We start from the raw sequence: 15851 nt of genomic DNA, 5'->3' as shown, positions 1-15851 counted from the left end.
GGAGTCTTGGGATTGAGTTCCGCATCGGGCTCCCTGCTTGGAGCCTGCTTCTCCCTCTACCTGTGTCTCTGCCTCTCTCTCTCTCTCTGTGTCTCTCATGAATAAATAAATAAAATCTTAAAAAAAATAATTCTCTTAATAATGCTGTGGGATTAGAGGGCAGTAATCATGTTTTAACAGATGAGGAAACTGAGGTACAGTGAGATTGTAATTAACTTGTTTAAAAGATTTTATTTATTTATTCATGAGACACAGAGAGAGATAGAGATAGAGAGACAGAGACAGAGACAGGCAGAGGGAGAAATAGGCTCCATGCAGGGAGACTGACGCCGGACTGGATCCTGGGTTTCCAGGATCACGCCCTGGGCCAAAGGCAGTGCTAAACCCCTGAGCCACCCAGGCTGCCCTGTAATTAACTTTAACATGATCACCAACTGTCAAGTGGAAGAGGAGGATTTCTAACCTGGGTCTAGCAACCTGGTTTCAAAAACTCTGCTTAACCCCTACAGTAGTCTTATACTCGCAAGTTTCAAATGAGTTCATCACAGGAGATGCATGCTCATTGGTTTCCAAGAAGCGACTTATTCCCAGGTCATTACCAGTGGCAGTTTTCACAAAATAAACCTCTTCCTGGTTAAATATTACCTATACCTCCCCTACTGGGGCCATTGTTTTCAAGTGAGCTGCTGAGGAATTGGAAGATCCTGGGCACTGTTGCCTAAATAAGTAGACTACATGCTCTATGAAGAAATCATATTATTTTCTCAAAGGAGAGAAAGTTGGCCCAGTGAGACAATGATTGCTGGGAACAAACTTTCTGGCTTTCCATTTTGTTCTGCTACAAATAACACGTTCTATCAATCAAGGCCTGCTGGGAAAGATTTTGTCTTTCCTCATTGCAATTTAATTTTATCCTCTGTTGAACTCAGGTGCATTTTCAATACAAAGCTGAAGTGTTCAGTTAGCATTAATCTGTGTCCTACTTGAGGTCGGGCTGGCCCTTGTGTAGACTATTATGTACTTGAAAGGAGTTTTGCTAATTGGTAGATTTGAAGACATTTGTACACTTAAATAATTTTTTGTATCCCCCAAAAACAATGCTTAATGAAGGCTCTTAAATCAGATGCTCCAACTTTAATGACAGTACTCTGAAAGCAGTTTTCACTGCTATGTTGAGGGATGCAATGAGATGTTTAGATGAGTTAACAGATTGATTTCAGAGGACAGTGACAGCATAAAGTCCCCCTTACAGTATCGGGCACCAGAGCCTTCACGTAAGTGTGTGGTTTGGAATAGGGAATGCCCCATGAGGTATTGCTTAGGAAAAGTGGATTGATACTTCATCAGTCTTCAGAGGCTACCCTGGGGGAGCAATCATTCAGTGCCCTAAAGGAGACACAGAGTAGAAATACCCCTTCCAAAAGGAAAAACCAAAAACAAAAGATGTGGAGTATAATTAGTCTCCACTTAGCCTGGTTGCTGTGAATCAGAAACAGCAGCAGCTGCTCACACCAGTGCATTTTGCTGTGCACCTTGCTCAGGGACATCTTTCTTTGAGAAGCCTCAGGTTTGGTGCTACAATTTGTCAGTTTCCTATGGTTGTTCAAACATAAAAGCTACTGAAAACGCTTTATCCCAGAATTGATGGTGGATGTCTGTTTGCTCCATTTGGGATTTGCTCACTATTTTTACCAAATTTTCCTGGTTGGAACTTGGATTTGAAGCATATTGCTTCCTCTCAAACCCTAGAAGCTGTGATGTCACATAGCAGTTCAGATCTGTGAGAGGCAAGACCCTATTTAAAGGGATGGGACCTGCCTTGAATAGCTGATGCACCAGTGTAAGGAAAATGGTGTCATATGGATTCTTTAGGGAGGCCAGCACCCTCATCTCCCCGTGGGAGCAAGTGCTAGACTGGCAGATCTGTGAGGAAGAGGTCTGTGATTTGTTCAGTGCCATATCGCAGGACCCAGTTCTCGGCACGTGGTTATCTGTTGCTGAGTAACAGGTTACCACAGGCTTTTGAGCTGCTGAAACCACAGACATTTACTGTTTCAGTTTCTGTGGGCCCCTGGCTTCATGGTTTCTCACCTGGCTGCAATAAAAAGTATCAGCGTTGAGGTCTTATCTGAAAAAGTATCAGTGTTGAGGTCTTATCTGAAAGTTCAACTGGAGAAGGATTCGTTTCCTCAAGGACTGTTTAACTGAGGGCCTCAGTTTCCCCGTGGCTGTTGACTAGAGACCACCTGAGCCCCTCACCATATGGGCTTCCTTATCATGGCCATTTACTTCACCAAAGCATCATGCCAAGAAAACAATAGTGAGAGTGTGCTAGCAAGATGGAGGTTAGAATCTCTTTTAACCTAATCATCGAAAGCATGTCTCTGGCTCTGCTACATTCTACTTGTTAAAAGGAAGCCACTAGATCCAGCCCATCCTCAAAGGGAGGAGATTACACAGGAGCCTAAAAACCTGGAGTTGGGGCTGACGGAGGGCCGTCTTACCGTGTCAGTCTAGCACAGCATGCAGTTGGCACACAGGACATATTTGTTGAATGAGTGAGCGTAAGATCTGGGTTCTTGCCATTTAGGCCAAAGGCCTCATTCCATTCTTCCCCCATCACCTCTTTATACAACTAACTATAAGATGAGCAAGGTCATTTTAATATTTTATATATAATACCTACATGGTATTTACAGAGTCTTCCCCATCCCTCATAATGCTGTCTGCATGCTTCTAGTTTTTCCAATGTGATGACCTTACCTACTTCTAAGGAGGAGTGTTTTCAAGAGAAGGATCAACCTGGTGACCCCTTTGATCCGATATGCCTCATCTTTTGTATTTTTCTTGCTGCACACATGGTAGGGATTTAAAGCCGTCCCCACACAGTGCTCTCTGGATTCGAAGCCTTTTGTAAATGGAGTGCCCCGAGCAGCTTTTTGCTTCTGGGGAATGAGAAAGCAAGGGTGAGAGTTCACGTGTAATGTGTTTTGGTTGAAGCCACTTGCTCCCTGTGGAAGCAGTCAGCTCTGCTTTCTCCCCCAAGACTTTGATATTGTTGGGGCTTTTCAGTGCGTGGCAGGATTATTAACAAGAGAAAGGCAGAGCTGTCCAGCACTGCCACAGTGGATCGAGAGAAACTTACAAACGAGTCACTGAACCTGAAATAAGCTTCTCTTGCCCCAGGCTTCCCCAGATTGCATGTCCTTTTTTTTTTTTTTTTCTTAATTTCAAAAATCATAGCAGTATCTGTGTGAAATGGCTTGCACGATAGCCTTAGACTTGATCATACTTTGCTGGGTTGGAATTTCTTTTTTGCCTCTTTCCAGTTCAAGAGCAACCTTTACTTTGAGAAGTCTGGCAGGGGTGGGACAGGCAGGTTCTGGGTCTCTGTTTGGAACTGCTGTAAAGGCTTCCCCACTACCTTCTTGGCTCTGAAACACAATACATTAAAAAGACAAAGAAGGACAAAAATCACCATGTGGAAGTTCCATTTGTCAGGTGCCCAGCCTGCCCATTTTCTCTCTCTCTCTCTCTCCTGCCTTGGCTTTGAAATTGAGTTTTTGAGTGAGTCCAAAGCCAGAGGAAATGGCATTGTATACCCAGTCCGGGACAGTTTGATCCTCGTGAAAAGGAGAAATCGCCTGTATTGACAATAGGCGAGTCTGCTGCTGGCAAGATCCGCAGTTGTGCAGATTTGCTACTGGGCCTTGCTGTCACCCTGCTGGGTTGGTTTTTCCAGTAATAGACTCCTCCAAGCCAAGTCTGACAATTAAGTGGTAAATACTCTGGTGAGCAGGAGTGGTGGGAGCAGAGGGATAGAGAAGGTCAATGTAAGTAGACCAAGAGCATTAAATTCATTTCTTCCATGGCCTTCCCTGGCCACACATCTCCATTCTGTGGAGATGAATAACTTGCGAATTGACTGGTTTCCACTAATATTATGAATTAACAGTAAGTAAGCTGTGACAGTGCTCCAGCTCCATTTAAAGGGAGGAGGGGAGGGTGAATCCTATTAGCATTTCTAATTGTGTTGCCTTTTCATATTAATCCCTTCCCCTGGCTGAGGAATTAGTAGTTTTCTCATCTGTTGATGGAAACCAGTCCCAAGAGGATGTCCTGTCAAGTGCCGGAAAATAGATGATGATATGGGGCCATCCCCTCCATACCCCCACCCCTGCGCCAATAGAAGCTCCTGCCTCTCTTGTGAGATGCATCTGTGATGTTCTGCATATCTATGAGATTAGGCTTCAAGTACAATTCTGGAAATCTGTTGTTCAAAGTTAAACCAAGCCTTCTGGCCAGGAGTCCACACTTGGTGACTTGCCTTTAGCTGGCTGGGAGACTAAAGTCCTTCCTTCCATGAAAGGCCCTATAGCTTCAGAGAGCACCTTTTCCCTTTACCATGCCTCATTCTGGATGACTTTATTCCATGGCAGTTTGGGATGCTAAATGCACCAAGGCCTCTGATTCTGCCTTTTGTAATCCCATCGCAGCAGTGACAGGAGAGAATAGAAAACATCGCTGGGATGTCAACAGGGGAAAAAAAAAAAAGAAATTTCTCCCATCAGAAACTTAGGCTATAGGCTATACATGAAGAAAAGCCGTATTTGTGAGTATTTAAAAGAAAGTCGGGAGAAGTGTTTTCAATATGGATCAGTGGATTAGTGTTTTGATGCTATGTTTGTCTCAATGAACATAGACATGTTTCCTAAATTATTGACCAGTGTTTAATTTATTATAAAGAAATCTGGTCTGTGTTCGGTCACTGGGTCAGGCCTATCTGAAATGTAGTTTGTGAAAGTAGCCAAGTTAGGAATGGTTTGAGCCAGGAAGTTCTTGATAGCAACTTGAATCAAAATGCAGTGAGTGGTGACCGAGGTGTTGAAGTCAGAATGAAAGAAGCTACGGCATCCTTGCTACATGGCTCTTAGGTAAGAGGAGAAAGAAGAGAATTAGATCTGAAATCAGATCTCATGAGAAGTACCTGCCCTTGTCCTGATCAGACACTGTAGGTTCTGAGGACACAGCCGCTATCCCTCAGAGTGGATGGATCATCACCTCTGCAGTTCAGGAAGGCCATGTGGAGACTCTGGTCCTGCTGTTTGTCACTTTCCTTCGCAGGCATGGTTTAATGGTGGAGCCATTCGTTCCCAGCAGGCATAAATCCTTTTTCCCACAAGACGATATTGGCTGGATGTGACATTTATAGGACTAAAGGAGCAGCTGGTGATGTCGGATTCAAGGCAAGTAGGTTGTCTTGGCCATCCTAGTTAGCAGATGGCCAGGACTTGATAGATTGAAGATTATCAGGATCCAAGTCAAGGGCCAAATGGCACAGTGGATTGGAAAAGTAGATGGCAGCAGACATCTGCAACACAGGCACATGCAGGCTGCTGGGGCCTCTGTGTTTCCGCTTCATCTTCTTTCCAACAGGAAAGACCATAGGTCCTTCTGAGGGCCAGGATTCCAGACACATCTCTAGAGATTATCGACAATGTGGTTATGAATCTGATAGTTGTTGGTTCAGTCCTTAGCATGGTCTATTTTTTGGAAAGAGAATTTTATGAAGATTAGATTTCATCAGGCATTTCTATGAATTTGGCCTTTTGCCCAAACCTACATGTCATGGTTTCCTGTATTGCTAATGTCTCTGTGTAGTTTGTTATATCTAAAGACATCTTAAAGGCTTTAATTCAGAGCCCTCTGTCGCTGGCATGCTGTCCTTTTGAAGATGACTAATGCTGCAAAAGCTGTTCCAAAATGGAAGGGCCAGGAGCTAAGTTTTGCTGTAAGAGCACAAACCGCAGGGGAAGGGGGGTCCATTTCTTCGAGGCCATTTTAAGCTCATTTGTGCAATTGCCACCTTCTCAGTATTACTGCACAACTCCTTTGATCTCCGAGTGGAAGGTGGCAAATTTCAAGAGCCAGGAAAACGCCTCATGTGGCTTTAAAAGGAGCAGCGTATTATGAAATTGAGTGGATGTCAAATAAAACGTAAATTTGGATCTTTTGAAATGTGAGTAGGTATTACTTTTAGAGCCAAGCACATTGAGAAGTTCAGGGATGAAATTGCTGTTGTTCGACATTCATTTAAATTTGAGTGTTTGGGTCAGGTTCCATCCCCCTTGAATGTTGCATTTGTACTCAGCATTACACTCCAAGCTTTACCCATGTAATCTTCAGGACAGCGTTATGAAATTGTATCCCCATTTTACAGATGAGGACACTGAAAGGCTAAGGGTTCAGCCCTGACTCAAAATTTTATTTTCCCCCCACCCCTTGGCCTCCTACCCTGGATGGAGACCAGAATGTAAATACCGGTTGCTCAGACAGCCTTCTTCACTGTAGGCATATTTCAGAGCTGTCCAAATTGCTTAGCTTATGCTCATGAATTTTTTTTTAAGTGGCAAATTGATTGAAACAGTAAATGGAAGGGATTATTTCAGTTAGTGTTGTGCCTTTACTGGAACAAACCCACTTATTAGCATGCTATTTGGATTCCCACCCTGAATTTTGGAATCAAGACACCGACTGGAGAGTAAGCTTAGTATTATTAGTAAGCTACTTAGACCAGCCAATAATCTTCGTATTTTCTCCCTTTCTCCTGATCCATCTTCTCAACCCCAGTCATGGGGCTGTGAACCTACAGCAACAGGGGCTGTGGAGGTGAATGGGCACCATAGAAGGGTTTTCATTTATGAGGTTGCTTAGAGCCTGGGGTCAGGCTCTTGAGCTTGAATGAGTAATCAGACACAGAGATACTGTAGCCAGAAGGGTCAGAAAGTAAACTGGATTACCTTGCTTGGTTGTTTTCCTCTAACATGAGCTACAAATGTCATTGGTGGGTGTAAGTCATGGGGAACATTTTCTTTGGCCTTTCTCATCATCAAGTAAGATTGAATGCATTAGAGCACCCCCCTGACTACAAAACATCCCCCTGCATGTAGTTGGGATTGAAAATCAAAATATCCGTGAAATGTGGCATGGTAGAGATGGGGTAACAGAGTTTTGGGGAAGCACATGAGTTGATTTGGTTGGCGACAAATACTGTTTCTTGGTATGTGGAATCTCACTGAGAATCGTTTATGACAGATCATACGTAAGCGAAGTGGATTGGTTAAGAAAATTATTGCTATTGTAGTTTGTCTCCAGTCTTCCACTTCTACACACACTCATAGAAACTCTAACAGTTACGTTTTATGCTGTAACAAATGATCCAAATTAATTAAAACAACAATTATTTTATTGCTTTTATGATTCTGTAGGTTAGCTGCTCAGCTCTGGTTGGTACCAGTTCAGGTGGTATCTGCAGACTTTAGGTAGCTCATCTGAGACTGGTGGTCTAAAATGACCTCAGCTGGGACTGCCTGTCTGTTCCATGTTGTCTCTACCTCCAGGAGACTAGCCTGGGGTTCTTCAGCTGGTGGTCTCAGGATTTCAAAGAATAACAAGAGAGGATAAACCTGGCAGGCAAGCTCTACATAAGCTGCACCCTACATCATTTTCACTAATGGCCCATTGGCCAAAACAAGTCACGTGCTCAAGCCCAGCTTCCAAGAGGGAAGACTTTGATATACACTCTTGATGGGAGGAGTGGCCACTTCAGATCTCAAAGATGTATATGGTGGAGAAGGCAGGAGTTTGTGATCCTTTTGCCATTTCCCATAGATGTCAGAGTAACTGCACGTAGTTGAATTGGCATAAACTTCTCTATCAGACTGAATTGGGAAAACAAAGACCACATTTTGGTCTATAAATTCAGTTTGATATGGAATATTTCTTTCAGCTCCAATTTTATTCTTTGACTTTTGAAATTTGGCCACATTTACTGTAGACTCACTTATCCTGCATTCTTGAGTTGTGATTCCATTTATGACCATGTTTTGAATGTGTTAATAAGTATTTGCTATGGTGTAAATATAAATTCTTCATTTTGGTGTATTTTTTGTGAATGTTTGCCTTTTAAGAATGTTCTGTGCTCAACCAGGATGTAAAAGCCCTGGCTAGACCTTCCTGTCAGACAATTTGGAGGTACACTAATGCCAACTCCCAGAATTCCACTTTTGTGATTGGATACACACACGGTTCCTATTCACCGATCCTTTTTTAAGTACCTGTAGTGTTTATGATTTAGTACCAAATTCCACCTCACTTTATTAGTCTGTAAACATAACACCATACATAATGGCATCTGTGTTTGAATTTAGTCATGAGTCAGGACTCCAGACATTAATAGGTAATCATTGTTAACTCATAGAGCATGTAACCTGAATTTCTCAACCTTAGCTTCTGCCCGTTTGATACCTTGAGCCAGATAATTTCTTGCTGTGGGGGGCTATTCTGAACATTGTTAAATTTTTAACAGCAGCCTTGCCTCTACCCATGTGATGCTAGTAGCCCCTCCCCCTTCAACTCTACTTTTGAAAACCAACAATATCTGCAGATACGGCCCAATGTCCTTGGGATGGGGTAGAGGAGATAGGTAAAATCTGCCTCCTGTTAAGAACCACTACTCTAACTTGGAGATACTCTAAGTTTTCAAAAGTTACTCTAACTTTTCTACTCTAAAGCAGAAAAGCAGAAGAAATATGTGAAGTATGGGTATTGTCTGAAGAGCAGCAACTCAATGGACAGTTTGCAAGGGAGGAAGGAAGTGGAAAATTTTCAGTTATCTTAAAATTTTGACCTAAGATGGCCCTGAAATAACTAGGGACATTAAGTTGGGTCTTGCTACACACTGAAAGATTCACCAACATCTCAACTTCGTTATGTTAGTAGTGGATTAAATTAAATATCATCCCTGGAAAAAATTTCAGGAGATATGCTGACCACAGAGAATGGATTTTGAAAAACTATTTGGGAAAAGTTAACCATCCATACAAGTAGAGAAAATTATATCGTGATCCATTTAATACTCATAATTTAAACTCACAAATGATTGAATGCCAGTCTTGTTGCATCTTTCTATGCCCTGCTCACTTTCTGAATGGCTATCCACTCCTGGATTATTTTGGAGTGAAATCTAGGCACTATTTCATTGCATTTGTAAGTATGTCAGTATGTGTCTAAAAGAAAGTACCTCAAAACCAAAATTACAGTATGCTGGTGGAATTGTCACCTTCTAGAGAGGGCAAGAATGAGGATTTGTGCTGTGTAATATCAGAAAGTTAGGGAAAGATTGGGTAAGAAGCTTGACTTTTGGGGGAATTAAAAACCCCAGAGAGAAATAAAAGTTGGGAGACACTGGCTCTTTAAGCCCCGCTCCTGTCCTGTTCTCTCCTGCTTTGAGTCTTAGAAATCCCTCTTACAGTATGTGGTAAAGCACAGGAGACTGGATCCTTAGGAGAAAAGGCTGGCAGGGCACAGATCCATTTTCTAAAAAGGAGAGAAGAAAAAAAAAGCACATCACAAGAAGGTATTGAAATATTCAGTCAATGATGGATTACTCTTTGATGACTTTCAATGACTTTTTAGGAGATCCGGGTGTACTTATAATAAAACAAAAGGAAAAGGAAAGTCTTATAGTTGCTTTTTAAGATTTTCCTGGGACTATGGTATTTCCCTCTTGTTCTGATGTATTCTGAGAAGTTTCTTTCTTTTGATTTAGACTTCCTCACTTGATTTTATGATGTCATAAATCTTTTGTGTTGGTGAGAGCCATGGTCTGTGTAAGGTCTATGCAGCCTGCTAGATAACATCTATTTCCCCCCCTTCTCTTCAGAAGATTAAACTGAGGCTGTTGTGTCTGATGCCAGAATAGATTTAACCAATCATGTTTCCTTTACATGTAGGTCAGTCCAAGGGACAATTCTGCACTGGATCCTATTATCCATGGGTTGAAGGGCGTCGTACATCATGGTAAGTAAGCCACATACGTTTCTCTTTGTTGGTATGTGAAGAGCTAAGGTCTCCACCTAAAGGAATTGGGTTATCTGGCAGAGGACAGAGGGTGACCCCCATTCCTCATCCACTGATGTTGAAGGGCATTAGAGCCATTATTTGATGGGTAAAGAGCATGCCCATTTATTACCTGCAAATGGATCTGAGTTAACAGTAAGCAATTTGTTTCTCTTCAGGTACCACTTTGAATGCATATGTTATAAATCAAAGCACCCTAAGATATACCATTGGTATGCGCTGAACCTGCCACTGTCTCAGGTCTCTCTTAAAAATATTCCTCTTTCAAGTATCTCTGCATTAATAAATTTCTTTATTTGCCTCTCAGATTTAGGGGAAAAAAATTTAAGTAGCTGTGACAAGTCATTAAACTTTGCTGCATGTGAGGAAGCATCATCAGCTACTAGCGTGGAAAAAGCTAGACCATGTTCTGTGTAGCAGACGTCTTATCCTCGAGCATAAAACTGGGAAAGAAAGTAAGATAAATGGGTTCTGTCTTTCCCAACTGGTTTTTATTGGAGGAATTTCCCTGCAACTTTATTATCAGCAATGCATCATTACCTATGGCATCAGAATCCTCTAATTTCAAAAGTACCCTTGTTGCAGGAAGGTATGGAGTCTTAGAGGTAATGTAATGATTTGCAAAGTTTTAATAATCTAATTAGAATTCCAAAGATATTGACAAAAATAGCATTAGTAACCATAATAAATCTCCCCTTCATCTCCACAGCTGTGATAAAACATCTTCACACCTTTCTGGGAGGATTGTCTTTCGACATTAGCCAACTCTGTAGAGCTTAACAGACATCTTGCCCCATTTCTCTCAGGGAAACTAAAACCAGTTGTCAGCATGCAGTTGAGGCAAGTAGGATTTGGGATTAACTGTGCTGCTCTTAGAACCATTCAGTCATGCAGCAGGTAACAAAAATAAACCTCGTAAAAGTAGGAAAATAGTGTGGCTGAAAGCAGTCGCATAGAAGTTGTGGAGGGAAGAGTCCATGACTTCTCAATTTCAGTTTGTGTCTCTAAAGCAAAGCCCTCACACGCAACTGGGAAGCAGGTTGTGTGGCAGTTCCTATAGGGAACAGAGCACCTTGGTCAAAACTGTTTCTGCCTGCACATTTGTGCTTTGATTTTGGTATGGTGGTGGTGGTGGTTTGGGGCAATAGGAGTATTTGCCTTGTACTCCAGGCAGCCTAAAAAGTGCAAAGAAAGCTGGTATTTGGGCAACATGCTGTGCATTTTTTCACAAAAGATCCCCTTGGATACTCAGTTAATCAAACTCTTCCCAGAAATCCCAGTTCATAGTGTAGACTGAGTTTGGGGTTTGAAATGGAGTAAGTGATGAACAGATCTTCCTTCCCCCTGACTTTTCTTCCTATTTTAAAACAAAACCATCATGGAGAGTTCTAGAATCTTCAAAACAGGTACCTCTCTATTCTTTGGTCAGAGAGGAAGCACTCCACCAGCAATGACATTTGAGTAGATCTGTGTGTGCTTACTTCCACAATGATAATTGAAGGAGATTCCATATGTTAAAGATAAGCAGAGGCTTCTGTTAGCTCCCAGATCCCCAAATCTCTGTAAACTCACTGTGTAGTCATCATTTGGTTCAAGAGCTCTGTGCTGGCATAATCATGTTATCCTTGTTCATTATCCACAATTACCCTCCAAGAGGCTGTTACATGTACGCTCTTCTATGTTTACCTGGCACTGGGAGGGTGACAGAGATGCCTGGGATGTGGTTTCAACACTCCTTCCTAATGCAGAAGTCAGAGGAGACCTACTAGAAAAAAATCCCCTGCAAAAGGGAGTTTCATTATTTATACAGCAAAAGTATGGTGTGCCCACTGTGTGTGAATAAGAGACACACAGGGAGGTGTCTGGAAGGAAGGTGAGGTGAGGTGAGGTGCCGCCTCTCATTTCCTCTAGCCTGCCCAGTGGGCTATCCCTCACAGCTTTTGCATTTGCTGTTTCTGCTTCCTCTGTCCGGAAAGTTCTTGCCTTAGCTCATTACAAGGGTGTCTCCCTTTATTATTTCAGGTTTCAGTTCAAATCCGTGCCTCTTCAGAAAGTTCTTTCTTAACTGTCCTATCAAATGCCCCAGCTGCTCCCCATGCCCATGGCTCCATCATATCATCCTAGATTCCTTTCCTCAAACCACTTAAAAGTATCTAAAATAACTTTGTGTTTTATTTACTCACTTTTTACCTACTGAACTGTCAGCTTTGTGGGGCCAAGACCCCCTGCGTGTATGTCAAATCACAGATGCCCAGTAAATGTTAGCCAAGTCAATGAGTCAAATAAACCCACAAATAAGTGGAGATATCAAAATATAGAACTGGGAGAAGAGGAGGAGAAACCAAAGGCCACTTGAGTTTTGCTTTGACTGGAAAGAGAAAGGAGTAAGAGAACATCTTGGAAACCTGGCTATGCCCTCCGGTCTCGGGCTGTTGCCGACTTCCATTGTGATAACACTCATCTCTTTTGTCGTTCTTCCAACAGAGAATGAACATCTGAAATGGCTAAAACAACTTTTGTTGGCATTAGAAGCGTTTTCAGTTGAAGGTCCTGTAAAGGATTTGAATGATCTGTTAATTTGATGGGACATAAATAATCATGCCCTTCACAGAATCTCTGGCTTGGAAATGATGATAGAAATGTGTAAAAAGGAAAAATCAATATGAATTTCTGTTACAGTTCAGAATTGGTTTTATTTCTTCAGCTCTGGGAGTCATATCCTAGAATATTAATTCCTCATTAAGTGAATTTGGGTTTTTTTGTTTTTGTTTTTGTTTTTTTAATAGGAAGAATCTTCTATGTTCTTTCAGCTGAAATGACGATGAGAAATCTGGTCATCCCCACCAGTGGTACTTGACATTTGTTCAACAGGGGCCTCTGGGAGGCAGACAGCAAGGTGGGGTTTTCAGTGCAGGCAAATTTATTGACAGGGAGTGATAAAGAGAGGAAGCAGGGCCACATGGGGAGAGTGTTGGGACTACAGTCCAGCTCTGGTATCTCTGAAGTGGGGAGGGAATCTAGGAGGACTAGCTGAAGGCAGCTCTCACAAAGTCTTGACTGATGCACCTCACTGATGCACCTCAGAGCCAAGCCTGTCTGTGAGAGGTGTCCTGTGTTAGGTTCCCCTGACATGCAGAGTCACCAGCTAGCACGTCCTATCTTGACCGGCCTCCAAGAGAACACTGTGGTCACTGAAGGTATAGCCGCTGTAGGCTGGAGCTAACAAGGCTCCTCATGGCAGTGTGTCTCTGGAAGGAAGATCTTAGGCATGTACCTCCCTTGGCTGGCATGGAAGTTCACATCTTCCTTCCTGATCTTAGGCATGTACCTCCCTTGGCTGGCATGGAAGTTCACATCTTCCTTCCTGATCCCATTTCCAAAGAGGACTTTACTTGGTCCTTTCGCTTTTAAAATACTCAGAGGTGCTTAGAAGCAGTGCTTATGCCTCTCGTGCATAAGTACCTAATCCCAATGTACTACGAAGCTAGGCAGAGAGGGCACAGCCGACCTAGGCCTACCCTCCTTGCATTTATCAAGTCTCAGAGCGGGGAACATACAGTTAAGCATTGTCATTGCATTAAAGAGTGGGGAGCAGCAGGTTTAACCCAGATTTGGGAGTATAGAGGAGGCATCAGTAACCACTCAGGCAAAGTGACCACTGAGACCTAAAGAGTGCATAGAGACAGTGCAGGCCTAGAAGGGAGCAGTCAAGGTTTCAAGCAATGCCACTGTGGAGGGAGGTCCCTGGTGGTGGAAGTGCATATAGCATCTTTGAGGCTCTGCGCTCAGCAACATTGCTTCCTCACTGCTGGAGAGAGATATCTAGAAATCTCTTGGCAAATGTAGAGTGTTGTTTGTTAGGTGTTCATTTTTCCATGTAAATTGTGATTTTTACAAAGTTGAGAGCCATGAAGAAATATAAATAGAATGGAGAGATGTGATTTGCCATTGATTCTGGTTCCGTCTGTCCACTGGGCAATAGATGGAAGCACTAAAATGTATCGAATCAGCTGTTTTATTTACACACTCCCATCGGTATCCACCGGGAAGGAAAGATTTAGGGAGAAGTTGTGAATCCTAGTCACAGTATTGACTCGTTCATTTACAGTGCTTTTTGTATTCAAGAACTAGCACTTAATGGAAGCCACACCTGATAGAAATATGGGTTCTGAGAAACTTAGTCTAGTTCTGTTTTTTAAAAACACATTTAAGAAAAAAAAAAAACCTTGTATGTGAATCAGTATAGAAATGCAACTACCCCTTACTAGTTTCACCCATTTGGCCAGTGCTCAGAAATGTACATTATATTTTAAGTCAATTAAAAAGTATTTTTTTTTTCTTTTACATTTTTGGATTACCTACTTTTCTATTCTTCTTTTATGATATCCACCCAAAGAAAGTCTAGCAGGCTGCTTGTGTATGTATTCTAGAATCCTGTCAGAATGCATCAAAATCCTGACCACTCCCTCTTGTCAATCATCTAAGAGAGACTAATTTTTTTTAATTTTTGTTTTATTTTTTAAAAGATTTACTTATTCATGAGAGACAGAGAAGCAGAGACAGGCAGAGGGAGAAGCAGGCTCCCTGGGGAGAGCCCGATGCAGGACTCAGTCTCAGGATCCCGGGATCATGATCTGAGCCAAACACAGACACTCAACCACTGAGTCACCCAGGAGTCCCTAATTTTTTTTATTTTTGGAAAGAAACTTGCTAGTAGCGATTGCTTGGTTGTTGAACTATGACTCTGTCGTCTTTCCCCATCACTCCCACCCCCACCCCACCCCGCCTCTGTCACCGCTGTCTTCTGCTGAATGTACTGCCTAGATGAGCAGGACGGTACCTTTCTCCTTTAGAGGAACTACTAGAAATTGGGTCAGACTCCGGTCAGAACCAGATGGTTCACCCCATCCTGCCTCCTCAGGTTCTTCTGAGAAAGCTGTGAAAGCGCAATTAAATGATCACCTGAAAACACCCTTCAATTAAAGAATGGTCCAAAACGAGGTTCTTGCAAGTTTTAAAGTGATGGCAGCTGGGGCTGGGACAGGATCTAAACTTTCTTTGCGGAATAGCTTCCTCGACTGACTCATTTATTCACTGGGTGTATTTTTGAGGTGTCTTACACCCATTTTCTCCTCTGTCCTGGAATACTCATCAACTCACCAAATCTATAGACAGAGTCATGGAACAGCTAGAGTTCAATCCAGGCATTCGGCAGAAAGGGAAGATATAAAGGAAATTTGCACATATAAGTGACCACCTGGCCAAGCACGTGGTGGTAGGAGCTCATGCATCTGCATTTGCTCTTTTTTTCCATATTCCACCTGCTGGGATTGAGGGTCCTATAATCAAGAATAACCCCAATGAGACTCCAGACCTGAAGTGATCTGAATTTATTCTAAAATAATGGATAGGATTTATCTTCTACAACTGCTGATATGTCATTCACCACATACACTATTTAAAAAGAAAACAAGCCCCGAGCATGGCACCCTGGGCACTTCAGGACAGCTGCTCTGGGGATGCGGTTGGGGGGGCGGGCAGCCTTTCCGAAAGCCATGCAGCCATTTCTGCCAAAGTCGTACAACTGCCTTATCCTCTGAGCTGGCCAGTCCTCATGTAGGTATATACCCAAGAGAAATGTCCACAGAAAGACTTGTTAATGGGAGATTTGTTTATATTAGCCCCAGAGTGGAAACAGCCCAAATGTCCACCAACGGGAGCCTAGATATGCAAGTTGTAGTATGGCCAGACAGCGAACATTATGCAGCGATTAAAAATAATGAGCTAGTTGATTTACATGACAACAGAAGAGCACATATTGCATGGTTCCATTTCTGTAAAGCTCAAGAACAGACAAAACTAGTCTTTGGTGATAAAAGCCAAATAATGCAGTGGAGGGGTATAATAAATGAGAAGAAACATGAGGGAAT

The 15851-nt window shown here is 42.5% G+C and overlaps 1 protein-coding gene across 5 annotated transcripts in view; it reads left to right on the top strand.

Annotated features, from left to right (window-relative positions):
- PTPRG (protein tyrosine phosphatase receptor type G) overlaps nucleotides 1-15851 on the top strand; it is a 706326-nt gene that overhangs the window by 529411 nt on the left and 161064 nt on the right. For all 5 annotated transcript variants that reach the window (XM_072785567.1, XM_072785566.1, XM_072785569.1 and 2 more), the window contains one exon: nucleotides 9795-9861. In XM_072785567.1, the coding sequence (XP_072641668.1) occupies nucleotides 9795-9861 (67 nt within the window). The remainder of the gene's footprint in view (nucleotides 1-9794; nucleotides 9862-15851) is intronic.

Source organism: Canis lupus, chromosome 19 (genome assembly GCF_048164855.1).
Source record: "Canis lupus baileyi chromosome 19, mCanLup2.hap1, whole genome shotgun sequence".
In the NCBI taxonomy this organism is placed as follows: domain Eukaryota; kingdom Metazoa; phylum Chordata; class Mammalia; order Carnivora; family Canidae; genus Canis; species Canis lupus.
This window is presented reverse-complemented; position numbering and strand designations above follow the sequence as displayed.